General features: G+C 40.3%; 1 protein-coding gene across 1 annotated transcript in view; it reads left to right on the forward strand.

Moving 5' to 3' along the window:
• The window catches only part of LOC107583309 (B-cell scaffold protein with ankyrin repeats-like), a 110,359-nt gene that overhangs the window by 40,040 nt on the left and 53,336 nt on the right, over positions 1–16,983 (forward strand). Inside the window, exon 6 of the mRNA XM_016269487.1 lies at positions 136–278. Within this exon, the coding sequence (XP_016124973.1) occupies positions 136–278 (143 nt within the window). The remainder of the gene's footprint in view (positions 1–135; positions 279–16,983) is intronic.

Here is a 16,983-nt window from a genome sequence, read left to right on the forward strand (position 1 = left end):
TATATATATATATATATATATATATATATATATATATAAATTGTTCCATGTTCTGGTGAACTATATTCCTTTAAGAAATTGATATATATTATTCATAAAATTATTATTTGGTGGCAATATAATCTGTGTTTGCAGATTTTACTGCTGGACATGTGATTGTAACACTTTACAGTAAAGGCCTTGTGAAAGGCATTGCCTGCTTACAATACTACACCATCATGGAAGATATTGCCCACTTCCTTCAGCAGGCTGCAGATCCTGTGATGTTTATGTGCCAGGTAAGCACATGTCTGTTTAAGTTTTAACCCACATGCTCAAACAAATTGTCTTCAAATAAAATGTTTAGCTTCTGCCCTAAAATATGCAAACTTTTCAGCTTTTCAAATGTGAATTTGATGTAATCTTTAATTTCTGAAAAAAAACATTTAAGTGAATCAGCATTTATTAGGGTCTTAGGTGTCACACAAGGGACAGATGTGAATTATTTTAGATATCTAAATGGAAATCATAGTTATGCAAACAAATTACGACGCTGAAACTTGTTAGCTGTCTAGTGCTGTTTTTTCAGGCTTTAGTGTTGCTGCAGTCTTCCAATTGCCAATAAGGGGTTTTCTACAACAAATTAAAGGAAACATTTACTGTTGCTGGCAATGCTATGAGGCAAGCCTAAACTTTTATAGTCTTGCAAAGATTTATTGTGCCCCTAGTGACATGTAGGCCCATATGTATATTGTACAAATCAGGGGCATAGCCAGGATAATTTCATAGGGGTGGCCAGGTAAGGACCCGTAACCTGTCCGGAGTGTAAAATCACATTCCATTCCCCTCTGTTAAAATCCTCTGTTCCCTGGAGGCAGGGACTGTTTCGAGTAGGGGGTTGGGGTGGCCGCACACTTCAGTTCTGATGGCCACCCCCCAGCTCCACTCCTTGTGCAAGCTGTAAACAAATTGCTGAATGAGAGCTCTAAAGCTTCATTTATTTCATAGTCAAGATGTTACAGTAGTTTAATATCTAAGAAATATTGAACACCATTCATCATCAATTTTTTATTTTATTTTTTTTTAATTTTTATCAGTACTGGATTATATTCTCCACTAACCCCTTAAAGCCCTTTTCTTATGCGAGTACTTTTATGGTGTATTTAAGGGTACATTTCCATGACAATGATTGTACTAAAAAAAAAAAAATGATAATAATTTGCATTTTTTAAATGTTTTGTTTGCAGACAACAGCATTGTCAAAATGATGCCCATTCACACAGTTCTGTGGAAAATTATAATACTACTAATAAAAAAAATAATAAAATAAAAAAAAATTGTAATACACCTACATATGGAAATAAATATGACAAATGACTTTGAAAAAAAAAAAAAAAACATGTTGAATTGCACTAACTGAAAAAAAAAATTATAATTCATTGCATTAACATTGCTTGTCACAGCCAATATCACCCTGCAGCCCAAGACTGGTTGCCCACTGAATCTAAGCAGGGTTGAGCCTGGTCAGTACCTGGATGGGAGACCTCCTAGAAAAACTAGGCTGCTGTTGGAAGATGTGTTAGTGAGGCCAGCAGGGGGTGCTCAACCTGTAGTCTGTGTGGGTCCTAATGCCCCAGTATAGTGACGGGGACACTATACTGTCAAAAAGCATGGTCTTTCGGAATGAGACGTTAAACCGAGGTCCTGACTCTCTGTGGTCATTAAAAATCCCATGGCACTTCTCGTAAAGAGTAGGGGTGTTCATGTCCTGGCCTCAAATAAAGTAGCCCAATTCCACGGGAAAACCGCGGACTTGGCAACACTGTGACGGATATAGTAATGTCTACAACGGACACGACCGCTAACGCGGCGTGACCACAACAGCTTGAAGTTGTCTAATTTGGCCCCTGCACTAATAGTAAGGCTTTCCTCTGTGTATACATATCCTTTCAAGTGCAATTTTAGCTGGATTATTTGTGTCCCCTTCAAAAATTGCTCTTGAGAAATTTTTATGTTTATTTTTTAAATAAATAAACAAATAAGTAAATAAATAAACAACTGTTAACTCGAACAATACAAAATAATTATATTGTCATTTATGTAATCTATGGATAACTGAGCATTAAATTATTTAATGCATGCATCGTTAAGTATTCTTGTCATGATGGAGGCAAAGAGAGATCTAGCATTCTGCCGCTTTAAATGAGACACAGAGATGAAATAGGCTAGTGCGGTAAAATCACGTGTATTTGAATGCATAAATTATATTATTGATTTAAATTAATTAGAGAGAGAGAGAGAGAGAGAGAGATTAAAGTTGCATGTGTGAATTGCGTCTGTGCATCTCATTCTGCAAAAGTGAAGCATTTCGTTACTTCAAAACATAAATTTTAGCCCCTAGTTGCTGAGAAATATAATGTAGCGATTTAGTATCAAAGCTACTATATTAATAAAACTTGCGCGGCAGCATTGACCACAAGTGTTCATGTTCGTGAATATTTCCGTGTAGGCGATGGGCTCTGATTGTTTAGCTAGCCCAGTGTGTTGTGATTGGCTAAACCGCCTCTATTGCGAGTCTAAACGTCCCCTCCCTCTCCTCAGCAGCATGTGCTCCAGTTGTATTGTAAATAAAGGTGTCTTTAATATCGCTTATCAGTTTGAGCCCAATTGAGAAGCAGAGGATATTATTGAAGAGGATCGTGCAGAACCTGTGCAAGCATGGCTTTTAATGGTAGGCCTATGTTTTTTGTTTGTTGTTGTCTCATACTTTTAGATACGCTGTAATTTGTAAATGCTACTGCTTATGTTAGCTTTTAATATACAGTTTTATCCTGATTAAAGCTTTAATACAGTATGACAACTGCATGCCATGTTTAACGCTTCTCATAGCTATGTAAAAATAAGTGTATAATTGTAACACTTCATTGAAAGAGAGAGAGATGCAGAACATGTGCAGAGCAGGGGGACGCGAGGAACAGTATTAATAACCGCTGCTTTAGAACATTGATTTTGAAACTTGTGAATCCATTAGAATCATTAGACGACAGAATCGCGATTCATATATGAATTGATTTTTACGTGCACCTCTAGTTTTCTCTTCCTCTTCTCTAAAGCAACACAGCATGGCCTCGCCCCCTTTGCTGCCTTTTCCCGAGGGCGGGGTTCATCTGGGTTTGTGATGTCACGAACCCGGGAAGCAACTTGTTGTAGTCCCTACCAGCCGTTTTTGTAGGCATTAAACTGACATAATTTTAAAAGACGATATCTCCATTTGCATTTAACTTTTTAGCTTTGTAACTTTGCAGATATTGTTTATGCTCAAACAGCAACATTACACACTAACTAACGTTAAAAAAGTGAAATCGCAATGAGCCACCCCTTTAAATTTGACTGAAATGCGTTGTTAAAGCACTGCAAATGTCTTGACCGGTGACATGATCAGGGATTGCCAGCTCTTCCTCTCACCCTTCCCTGTCCACCTTCATCTTCCAAATTAGGTTAGACTCCCACTGCTGCACAGAAAGCTGGAATCTGGGTTCTTATGAAGTTGTGGTGTGAACAAGAAAGGGTCTGAGATCATTTAAGTACAGACAAGGATCAAGAAATGAACCGGGTTCTCTTTTGAATCCACTATATTGTAAACACCAAAAGGTCTTATTCTCATTAATTGTTAATATTAAGATAATAATATTATTAAATACTTGGGTGTAATTATTTCTTCAAATCTTTCAGAAATTGTTCATTTAAAATTTTCTCCGATATTAAGAAAAATTTGTAATGATTAAAAAATATTGGAATACTTTGCCTCTTTCCTTAATAGGGCAAATAGTAACTGCCAAAATGAAAATGCTCCCTCAGATTAATTATTTATTTTCAATGATTCAATTTGAGCCATCTTTTTAATGGTTCACTATCACTAAATTAAATTATATCTGGTTATTGGAAAAATATTGGAAAAATAAGATTATTGGAAAAATAAGAATTAGAATAAGAAGTTAGAATTTGTCTGTCGACTTTACAAAAAAATAACAACTTTACATTTTTTTATGTATTATATTGCAAATCAGTTACAATTTCTTATTAAGTGGATACACATTAAAGGGCACCTATTATGCCACTTTTTACAAGATGTAATATGAATGAATGATGCATTTATGTAGTGCTTTATTGTACACCCAAAGCACTTTACAATCATGAGGGGGTCTCACCTCAACCACCACCAGTGTGCAAGCATCCACTTGGATGATGCTACGGCAGCCACAGGACAACGGCACCAGTGCGCTCACCACACACCAGCTACAGGTGGAGAGTAGAGAGAGACATAGAACCAATCAAGTGGATGGGGATTATTTGGAGGCCATGACTGACAAAGGCCAGGGGGGCAATTTGGCCAGGACACACCCCTACTTTTTACGAGAAGTGTCATGGGATTTTTAATGACCACAGAGAGTCAGGACCTCGGTTTAACATCTCATCCGAAAGAAGTTGCTTTTTGACAGTATAGTGTCCCCGTCACTATACTGGGGCATTAGGACCCAAACAGTCCACAGGGTGAGCACCCCCTGCTGGTCTCACTAACATCTCTTCCAGCAGCAACCTAGTTTTCCCAGGAGGTCTCCCATCCAGGTACTGACCAGGCTCAACCCTGCTTAGCTTCAGTCGGCAACCAGTCTTGGGCTGCAGGGTGATATGGCTGTGGCTTATATTGGTCGTGGGTGTCTCCAGAAAGTGTCTGTCAAGTTTCAGTCCAAAATACCCAACAGATCATTTATTATAACAGCTGGAAAATGTCATTTTTGGGGTGTGTCTAAAAAAAGAGCTGTTTTGGAGTGTATCGCTTTAAATGCAAATGCAAATGAGCTGCATATTCCCACCCCGTCGCGTATACATCTCTCTGCATTGCATATCTACAGCATTAAACAGCCGGTAGAGGCAACATAACAGAGCGAAAGAACCGGTGTTTAGCCGTACATATGGGAAGCCAAATGCACTGAAAGTGGGACGAAACAGCATAATGTTTCAGAGCTTTGCATCACGAAAGCTTGACACTATTCCTAAATGAGAATTTATTCATTATTTACATATAAAGGAGGTAATCAGGAATAAACAGTAAAAACTATTTGGGGCAGCAACACTGGAAAACAAAGCAATCTTTATATATTATAAAGGTAGTGCTTCACGTGACTCAGTGGACTAACACAATAATTAAAAGATTAAAAATTAAAAGACCAAACTCAAAATACACCTTATTGATGATGCAAACTATGTACAGGCAAGTGGGCCCAGAATAAGAATGAAAGTTATGCACTTTCCGGTTACTGTCGTTACCTTGGTTCCCTGAGAGTGGAAACAAGACATTGCGGAGCCTTCCGTGGTGGGAAACTCCATTAGGTGTGTGAATCGTCACTGGTATAACGATTCGATTCATTTATGATTATCATGTCAATGATTCGATTCCATTCGATATCACAATGCATCACGATTATATTAAATGTATTTTATGCATTTTTATTAAGCAGGCTACTTTTTAAAATAATTACAAATTAATAATAAATCAAAACAATTGTTAAGAACTTAACAAAATAAATATACCTTCAATACATTTAAACAAATATAAAGTAATAAAGGGAGGAAAGACAATTAGAATTGATAAACAAAAAGTATTTTCAACTTCTGAAAGTGCTTTAAGTATCTGAAAGTTTACAGACAATCATAGTTATGTGTTTCTCTTTTTTTCTTAGCATTATTGCTGTTTGATTGTTACTATATAATGCACAGATCTATTTCGACATATCAGATGTTTTGTCCTGTTCTGAAAACATAACTGACTGTGTTTACATCAATTTCGTATCATAAAATTATTCGGAGATGCAAGTGCGTTTAACCGCACATGCAATCGAGCTTCAGGAAAACAAACACAAAGCGTACATGGATGTCTGTCTGTACGTGAGTTTCGTGTATCTAATACATACTGCATTCCAAACGGCATAAATTAAAGTATAACTAAAGTAAAACACTGAAATAACGGCAGGTGGAAGCACACACTGTCAAGCATTGTGCACCTGTCTCACAGTGCATATGCTGTGTAATGAAGCCCGCCGCGATTGTCTCTAGTGCACACACATGCCATATGGAGGAAAAGGCCATGCTCAGAATCGATTCAGAGCATGTTTTTCCTGCACTAAGCTTGGTTTTTCCAAAATGTGCCCAGATCTTGGATTTAAAAATAGTGGGTGGATTTTTTAATACTCGCGTGACAAGCACGTATGCGAATGATGTCAGTAGACTATAATCGATTACGGTCTATTACTGCATAGATGCAGAATGCAATGATTAATTTCAACACCCCTACCGAATGGTCAATGTAAATCCTCAAATCCCTAACGGGGCACAACGAAATCTGAGCGTCAGCATCATGCGAGGTCGGTGACTCAGAAGACAGGGCACACAGCTAAACAGTCTGTGCTCTGAAGGGAGTAGATAGCGATTTAGGCATGTTGCCCGGTCTCAGCTGGAGAGTGACGCTGCAGTCGCCGGGCCCAAAGTGAATACAGTCGCTGTCCATGGAAAACACATGCAAATTCCCTATGTGCTTAGCCAAAGCAATGGTAAAAAGAAGTGCAGTTTTGAGAGATAGCTCCTTCATAGCAATGGATGCTAAAGGTTTGAATGGTGGCTGCGAAAGAGCTCTTAACACCATCCTCTAGGTCCTAGGACGGAACTGAAGGGGGGGGGGGTTGCGATCTCCTTGCCCCCTAAGAAATCTCACCACCAGCGTGTGCCTACTGATCAATTGCCCGCCCATTGGGGAACAAAACGAGGCAATAGCGACTACATACACATTCAGTGTTGACGGTAGACATCTACTATCCAGCCTGTACTGTAGAAAATGCAGAACATCTGACACGGAGCAAGCCGCCAGGGTCGATATGAACATCACGGCACCATTTCACAAATACTCCCCATTGTAGGCAGAGGCTAACCAAGATGAAGCGGGGGCCCCAGGCAAAATTAATAGATGGGGCACTTCTAAAATATTATTTTGTTAATATATCTTCGTTACCTAGATAAGTTTAAACATTTGATGTCATCTATGTTGTATTCTGAATAAAATATTGAAATTTGAAAAAATTGCATTCTGTTTTTATTCACAATTTGTACAGTGTCCCAACTTTTTTGGAATCGGGTTTGTAATATTTATTTATATTGATTCGTGGGCTCCCCACTAGCAGCAAGACATAGATGCAAACTAATCATGGGTGACAAAGATGAGCACCCCCACCCCCCCCTCAAAATAAAACCCTACATTTTTTAAAAAACTTATAATAATTTAAAGCCTTTATTTTTATTTTTTTAACTCAGCATTGCAAATCCCTTTAAATGTTTACTTTCATTCATGAAGAAGACAGGGGAAAAATTGTCTCCTGGTGGAAAACAAAGACTTAAAGGGGTCATATGATGCTTTTTTAAAGATAATTATTTTGTGTATTTGGTGTAACAGAATATGTTGACATGCTTTAATGTTCAAAAAACACATTATTTTTCAAATCCTGTACATTATTGTAGGTCCTCTATGCCCCGCCTCTCTCAAACGCTTCGTTTTCTACAAAGTCCCTCCTTCCAACAAGCACAGTCTGCTCTGATTGGCCAGCTGACCCAGTGCATTGTGATTGGCCGAACACCGCAAGCACGCGTCGGAAATGTAACGCCCCCTTACCATAATCACGAGCTTCATCTTTCAAAATAAATGTAAAGACAGTAAATAATGTCATTAGTTTTACCATCAGTTCAAGCCCGAAAGGGAAACAGAGTCGCGTGACAGACACAGTGATGATGCAGTACACAAGCCGCGGTTAAGACTGCTGACTCTACTGTGATGTGATGCTGTCTCTCTCTCTCACACACAGCTTGTAAGAGAAAGGAAAACTTGAAATTGCATCATATGACCCCTTTAAGATGAAAATGACATGAAATTACCATTCTATCAAATAGATGGCAGCAGAGGATCACCCATTAGCTCAGTTGCCATTTCAACACCGTAGTTTTTTTTTTTCCACGTCTTGCTTTTGGATTTATTATAAAATGACTATGAAGTATAGCAAGTGCAGGAATTCACAAAATTACTACAAATTAAGTTAATTATTAATGGTATAATAATTAAATAATTCATTAAATATTTTGCAATTTTTTTTAGATTTAATAAAAAATTAAAAATGTCAAACATTGCCTAAAAAGGACACAACAAAGGAGAGCTTTAAGTTATCTTTACCTGTAGAAGCTGCTAAAGGCAACACAGACTACAGTTGCTGCTGTAGTTTTGTTAATCTGAATTTACTCTGCATCACTTGAAGCACAGCTCTGTTTTGACATGGGCTTGTCAGATAGTTTGTTCCGTCCATTGCTACAGTTATCACCGTCAATCGCGGATCAATCTGGCGGATTCACTCATGTGATTTTTTACACTCGCATTTGTCATTCCTGAAACAGTATACGTGGACGGTTTGGTCCTCTTAAACTTTTTTTTCAAACTGTGAATGTAGTATGTAAGAGAAACCGAGCAAATGGCACTTCCATTATGGCACAACTGTCTGAGCTTACTCATGTGAAAACTCCTTATATAATCAATAACTAACTACACAATGAATATTATATTTACATCGTGTATGCTTTCTTTTTGTCTTGTTATAATAGGAAGATCTGTGAGCGTGTAGAACTACATAAACTTGTGAAAACAAAAATGAGATCAGAGCGGATTATGACTAACCTACAGTAAACACCTCTGATTGGCCACTGCTCTCAACAGAGATGCCTGTGATTGGCTACAATACTCAATGCTGCAAAACATGTTGTAAATAGAAACTTTTGGTTTTGTAATTCGAAACCAGAGTGCGCACACAAAAACATACAGGATCGTTTGAAAGTGGGTGATGGATAAGTCCTCCTCATGTTTAAATTAGCAAATGCACGAGTAAGCACTGTGCCAGTTTGAAAATGGCATCCGACACATCACGAGGAAAAAACAAGCGCATCCAGCGAGAGGGCGAGAGGGGCCCCCTAGGGGGGGTGCAGATATATTGCTCCATGTTATATTAATAATGACATTTCTGATTGTTCAAATGGTCAGCTGTCGGAAGCCCCCTCAAAATGCGGGGCCCCAGGCAATTGCCTGCCCTATTGCTACACCTCTGATTTTAGGGCATACAAACATCTCATGGAATCTCGTGGAACCTCCAAGAATGCAGGATGCTCAGCTCCTCTGATATCCCCAAAGCAGCCACACATAAAGGCTCCATAATTCCAGGTTGGGGTGCCATATTGTGCCGCTCGCCTGAGATAGCAGGTCTTTCCTAATGGGGATCGGGCCAAGGCAGGGCCACCATCAGCTCTTTCAGGTCTGGGAGAGAAGGCTGGTTCAGCCAGTTCGGGTCAATGAGTATCACTGATGCTCACTCCTCCCTGATTTTGCATAACCCAAATTTTGCACAACGCGTACAGCCTGGCTGCTGGCCAGGGTGATGTCAGAGCATCCCCCTCCAACGGGGAGTGTGACAGCGAGAACAGTGGGCAATGCACATTCTCGCTCGTCGCGAACAGATCCACCTCCGCTCTCCCATAGCGGTTTCAAATCTTCTGAACTGATTCGGGATGTTGCCTTCACTCTCCTTGAGGAAACTCTTTCCTCGAAAGCATGTCCGCTCCATGTTTCAAGAGACTGGGGATGTGCGCTGCTCTGATGGAGAAAAAGTGACGATCCGCCTATAACAGGAGACTCGCTGCCTGCTTGTAAAGGGTTGTATGTACACCGCTTCCAGCTACAGGTGGTTTATGTTCCACCGACCTTGAGGCTCTGACCAAAGGCCCAAAGCCAGCATGCCCCTTGCACAATGTACCCCAGCCCCGTGTCTCAACACATGATGTCACCAAACCCAGGGGAACACCCCAGCTGAACAAATCCAGGTTGCACCATGGCTTCAGAGCTTTGATGCAGCTGTGGGTGACCGTGATGCACAAGCAACCCGAAGTCCACGCTCTCTACGGGACTCGGGATTTTAGCCATAATTGCAGTGGGCGCATGTGTAGTAAACCCAGATGGCACAAGCAGACGGCATGAGTCCCAGTAGCCTCTGAAATTATTTCAAGTGAACAGACTTGCCCAGTCTGAAATGGCACAGGGTAGACAAAATGGCCACCATGCGCTTTTAAAAGAGGCGGGTTCACATCTCCACCGAGTTGAAACACACTCACAGATATGTTATAGACTGACTCGGGATGAGAATGCTTTTCTGCATATTCACACATAGCCCTAGGGCAGTGTTTCTCAACCCTGGTCCTGGGCGCCCCCCAACACTGCTCATTTTGTATGTCTTCCTTATCTGACACACCCATTTCAGGTCCTGGAGTTTCTTCTAATGAGCTAATGAGATGAATCAGGTGTGTTTGATAAGGGAGACACACAAAATGTGTAGTGTTGGGGGGCGCCCAGGACAAGGGTTGAGAACCACTGCCCTAGGGACTCCAGTTGACAAAGTAGCATGTCTATATGGCTGACTAGCATGTCCCCTTGTAGTGGACAGCACAGTCCAGGGCCCAGTTTATGACCTCTGGTTGTGGTTTGGTAAGTGAATAATGCACAGATAAAACATTAGTGACACTTTTATAACTTTGTGTTTGGACTATGCAAATATGTTCCACAGAACTCTGATGGAAATAGCCAATCACAGCATGGAAATGGAGAAGCGCCAAATTGCAATCTCCTCCTCATGAGAAAGACATAAAGGTACCCTTCCAAAAGACACTCCTTGTTCTGAGTCTCCGGCCTGCATGCTAGAAGATGCTATCAGATACACCGTTCAAAGTCTTTTGTCCAGAGAAATTAACAGATATCCATTCTGAGTCTCGGTCCTGCAAGGGTGAGACATTAGCAGATACACTTGTTCTGAGATTCCAGCACGTCCAGTGAGACACTAACAGATCACCAACATTCTGAGCCTCTGGCCCATGAGGGAAGAGGAAAGAATGGACATCAAGTGCTGAGTGTCCAGCTTTTGAGGCAGCAACAGATACGACCACATACTGAGCCTCCAGCCTTTGAGGAAATAGATATTCTACGTTTAGAGTCTTCGTCCAGAGAGACAACAACAGATGCAGCACATCCTGAGTCTCTATCCTAGAAAGACAAAGCGGCTTGATCAAGTTCTGAGCCCAGAGAGGCAGAAGACATACAGACATTTGCCACAAGGTTAAGCTCCGGCAAGCAAACCTTCACTTCAAGGTACTTTTGCTTGTGTGTTCCAGGCTAAGGACCTTCTGCATCTACTCCAGGGCCACATCTGCATGTTCCAGATTTTAGAGCGCCTCTGCATGACGTGACTCATGTTTGATCTATTGGAGATCAGATGGAGATCATGCATCGGTACTCTACTACTATTTCTGCAGTTCCCAAATTTGCAATGCTGAATTTACTGCTGAATTATAACCAATACATTTGTGGAAGCGATTTTGTAAAGTGAAATACAATTGATTAAAATGCAAGCACTGTTAATGCAATGCATTATTTTTTGTGCAATTCAACATGCTTTTGTATTTCAAAGACATTTGTCTTTTTTTTTTCTTCCATACATGCCAGGACAGTAATTGGCAATCTCACTTTGTAAAGAAACACTACACTACACTACGATAATGTTATCTTTTTAAAAAGCTGCACATTGAAACATTTACGTTTGCATTTTCAAGCCCTCAGGCCCTGAAATCTGATTTGAGTGTCCAGACTGAGATGCAACAGTAAAAAACAACAACATGATTTCAGGGTTTTCTTTGTGTGTGTTGTCCAGGCTTTCAAAATACCATATGGACAATATTTATCCAGATTTATCCAATATTTATCCAGTATTTATCCTTCGGTTTCTGGTGATCTTTATCTGTTCTTGTCATTATTGTGTAATGCCAGAGACCAATCAGCCGCTTCCCGTGTGCAACTGTCTACTTCAGTCCTCTCCAGTTCAGCATGCAAATCCTTCACGGGAACCTGAGCCTGAGCCTGAGCTTGCAATGGATCCAGATTCCATGCCCACCATGGACCCAAAGCCTAAGCCAGAGACAAAGCCATTTCCTGAGCCAGAGCCTTCTGGTCCTTCCCGGAGCCTGCACCCACTGCATGGTCCCTCCCAAGAGGGTGAGGAATGGTTCATTGATCTCGAGGACACAGATCCTGTCCCCAACCTTCTGCCTACCCTTTCCCTTTGCCGACCACATCTGCCTGGATGGACTCTCCGGTCGCAACCTGTTCCCGGACCCTTCCTCCTCAGCTGGTCCTGTTGAGCATAAAAGCTCTTTTGTTTCTGCCAGCTTTGCCCAGCCTTTTGACTCCGCCCCTCCATTGGTTCCAGCTGGCTTGCTGGCCCTGTTATCCTAACTGGCACTGTTAAGCTCCCTTGCTCCTCACTTGTTTGGCTCTGCTTGATTCATTGCCTCTGGTTTTCCAGCTTCCAGCTCTGATTTGGCTCTTGGATCACCTGCATCCACCTTGGTCTCCTGCGAGACCAAAGACTCTTCTTCAGCCATGCAGTCCATCGGCTCCACCGTGGCTGGTCATCTCTATGGCTCCACTGTGGTCCCTTGTCCCACCATTGCCACCTCGGTCCATTCATGGTTCCGGTCCCTCTGGCTTCACTTTGAACTTCTGGGCTTGTGGCTACACCTGGGTCCTCCAGTCCTGTGGCCTCATTGGGCACCACTGTCCCTTTGGTGGCTCTACTGTCCACACTCCTCAGAATGGACAACAGAGCTTGAGGTTGTTGCCTCAAGCTTCCCAAGCCCCAGCTTCACCTTGGTCCTTGGATCCCCTGGCTCCACCTCAGCTCACCGGCCCTGTAGTGTCACCCTGTCCCTCCCTCCTTCCAGCTTTGACTCTGCCTCAGTCGCACTTTCTCCCGGCTCTACCCTGCTAATCCCCACCCAGGAGTCCCCAGGAGTCCATACCATTGGCATCATCACGGAAAGCCACTGCATGCATCCATTGGCCTCCATGTGGTCTCTTCATCTACCGGCTCCCCCTTGGACTCCTCCAGTCCATTGGACCTGTATTTTTGTTTAGCCCTGCAAATAGCTCCTGTTTTTACTGTATTTGTTACAACTGTGATAATACACCTTTTTCATCCTCATAATTGACTACACATTTAGGGTGTATTCACACCTGTCTTGTTTGGTTCGATTGAATCAAACTCAAGTTCTGTGGTTTTGTTTACAATTTCTGGTTCACTTACAAAAAGGGCAGTGTGAAAGCGAACCACACCAAACAAAAAAAATCAACATTGTATTTGGTCCAGACCAAAGCACGTGAACTAGCGAACTTTCCTGGTGTGAATACACCCTTGAATAGATGCAATACAGACACATTCGGAATAGTTTTAAAGATGGTAAAGCATATTAGGCTGTACTGGCTGATGAAGTAACTTTATCATTGGTGTCTTTCATCTTTTTACTATACATATTTATTTTGTTTATTGAAATTCTGGGTTGATACTTTAAATAACTCACAACAGATGATCTATCTATTCATATATACAGTGGGTACGGAAAGTATTCAGATCCCTTTAAATTTTTCACTCTTTGTTATATTGCAGCCATTTGCTAAAATCATTTAAGTTAATTTTTTTTCCTCATTAATGTACACACAGCACCCCATATTGACAGAAAAACACAGAATTGTTGACATTTTTGCAGATTTATTAAAAAAGAAAAACTGAAATAACACATGGTCCTAAGTATTCAGACCCTTTGCTCAGTATTTGGTAGAAGCACCCTTTTGATCTAATACAGCCATGAGTCTTTTTGGGAAAGATGCAACAAGTTTTTCACACCTGGATTTAGGGATCCTCTGCCATTCCTCCTTGCAGATCCTCTCCAGTTCTGTCAGGTTGGATGGTAAACGTTGGTGGACAGCCATTTTTAGGTCTCTCCAGAGATGCTCAATTGGGTTTCAGGTTGTTTGTGGTTATTAAGTCATTGATTAGAAGTGATTTATTTTTAGTGAGCGAATGTTTAAAAATGCTAACTTGATGGCATTGCATTTTGTCTCAACAGCAATATTAGTTTGATGCATAACAGGCCGCAGATTAGATAAATCAGCCGTGCGGCTTAAGAAGGCCTTAGACTTTCTATCACATGATAAAACAGAAATAGAAAAAACTACAGGCACACTGGGTTCCCGCTTGTTCTGTAAACATTTGTGAATGTTGCTGCTATTATAGCGGGGACCCGACACATATCACTGGGAGCTGTTATCAGTTGTTTTTGGTTCACCTCAGCAGATGGAGGGTTTGGGCCCTGGCGTTGTGGCAGCGGCCGGAGAGCTCTCACAGGAGGAGGAAGACGAGCTGGGCCCACAGGCTTTGGTGGTTGTGGGGCCCGCCGTTTTTTAGTTGATATCTGGGGGCTTGCAGCAAAAGAGTGGGAGAGTCTGGTCCCAGCATAAACCAGTTCCTCCATTTTCTGTGAGAAGCTTAGAAGTGGAGATGTTGAAGAGAGGGATAATGTGTCTGCATAATAGCATTAGAGCTGCTCCATTGCAGCAGCTTAATACTGTAATCACGCGCTTTGCTGTAATAACGCAGGGAACCACTCGTTATAAATCTCCTAACTGTGATATTTTCAGAAATAGAAGTCGCGTTTTTTTCATCTGAAACGTGCTGTGATTTATATTCCAAAGCCACTCATATAATGCAGAAACACTCAAGCAAGCAAAACATGCGCAACACGCGCACGTATTTGTACTGGTGCAGAATGAGAGGGACAAGTAGTACAGCCTAGCGCATTTCACTCAAGTTGCTAGATTCACTTTCACTAGAAAGTCGTGTATGCCTAAGGTTTAAAATAAATTATGTTTATAGTGAATGCCCCTATGAATGGTTAACAATAATGGCCTATGACTATGTGTGCCTGGGCTGCCTCGCCGACTGGCTTAAATCTAATTAGACGCGCACTGTGTGTAATGTTCATTAACAAAATGGATATACATTGCAATCCGATAGATAAGACCCCAGAATCCACCTGAGCAAGTAACATAATTTAGTCATTTAATATCTGCTGTTACTTTCTGCACTTCATCAGTCTCAGCAGCAGCATAACAGCTTGTTAATTCATGTTTGTGCAATGATGAGACAGACAAGTTAGCCAATACATGCCATTTACTCTCTCATGTAGATAAAGTTATCAGGGTTACAGTGCACAAACTCCTGGGTGGACTGACTTGAATGAACAAATAAAGCAGAATATAAACGTTCTTTCTCCGTTTTCTGAATTACACAACACACGATAGCACACGTCACATGAGCACATTTCTCCGAACTACACTACCCATAATGCATTTCACTCGGAACTGCAACAACCATAGCGATAACTCTTAATTCCCTTCTCCCGCAACACTATCGTTGATATGACTGTGATAAGCGCGTGCTTCTGATGCTGCGTGCAACTGAAATCAACCACGCACTCATCACAATGAAAACATCGACCTTAGAAATAACGAACGTGAACACTGGGATAATCGCCGATGTATATGGAGAACCCCAGTTGAAATGCTTATTTCATTTAACCTGTTTTCATGTTCATTACTATTAATGTGTCCTCAGAGCGATTACAAGCTTTAAACAGCCTTTTCCTCCAGCTATATAAACGTGCTAAATTCTACTGCTAATATGCTTAATATTTCGCTGCTGCATACAATGCAAACTGCTAACATGACACTTAGTTCAAAATTGTTTACGGTTGCTCATTTTGTATTCAATTAGGCAGACCACGCAAATATACACAGCGATATGGATTAAAAGAGCATTCATTTATCTTAGATGTTGATTTAGGTTGCTCTGAAGTGCGCTGCCAACCGCTATAGCAAACAAAAGCCAGGTTTTTGAATATTGAGCAGCGAGCTCATTGGCTACCGATACATATATATATTTATATATATATTTATCACTTATCACTTAAATATACAGTAAGGTGTATCATTTAGTCAATGTTAAAATATCCCAGCTGAATATGTAGACACAACTATAAGTTAGTCATATAAGTGAACTCATTTTCATCTTACGCCCCCAAATTTTGGAATTCTCTCCCAGCTGACATCAGGGAAGCAAATTTGTTAGGTATTTTTAAATCTCATCTTAAAACTTTTTATTTCTGTCTTTTTGTGTTTCAATTCGGATTGTTGTGTTTGCTTGCCCTTACCAAAAAGTAGTATACCTCAAGTTTATTTGAGCAAGTATACTTAAGTAAAGTTCAAGTATATTTTTAAGTATACTTTATGTAGTAAGTATAAAAAAATGTCAGTGTACTAGTAGTATACTTGTAAGTGTACTATTTCAATACTCCTTGGGACTAAATTGGCCCACTTTCTAGTATATAAAAGTATACTTTTAAGTATACTTTAAGTATAACAGTAGTAAACTTTGCGTACACAACTAGTTTACATCAAAATGTTTAGTTTGTACTGCAACTACACTAAAAGTGAAGTTATAGGTATACTGATAGTTTACTAATTAAATACTTGTAGTAGCATTTTTAGTACACTTTGAAGTATAGTCTCAGTAAACTACTAGTTTAGTTGTTTTATACTGCAAGTATACTCGTAAGTTTTCTTTAAGTGAACTTTACATCATACTTTAAGTATACTACTATGTCCCTACTTAGATATTAATTTGTATATATTTTGTTACATGAATATCTGAACATACAAAAGATCAAAAGAACAGGGTATCTGCTTGTAAACAAAAACATTTTATTCTAGCTTCATGCATTCTTTTTTTAAACACTTGAATGTGGATAAGTTTCATAAATAAAAAATAAAGAAATAATCAAAATTTTGAACAAAAAGCTGAAAAAAATACTATGAATTGGATTCAGAATGATAATCAAAACATAGATAAACTCGATCAACACCCCAAAGCTTGACAGTCATTATTACCTCTTCATTGGTCTACATTTTATTCCATAATGTTACACAGTTTT

Source organism: Sinocyclocheilus grahami, unplaced genomic scaffold (assembly GCF_001515645.1).
Source record: "Sinocyclocheilus grahami isolate Dianchi unplaced genomic scaffold, SAMN03320097.WGS_v1.1 scaffold52.1, whole genome shotgun sequence".
NCBI lineage: Eukaryota > Metazoa > Chordata > Actinopteri > Cypriniformes > Cyprinidae > Sinocyclocheilus > Sinocyclocheilus grahami.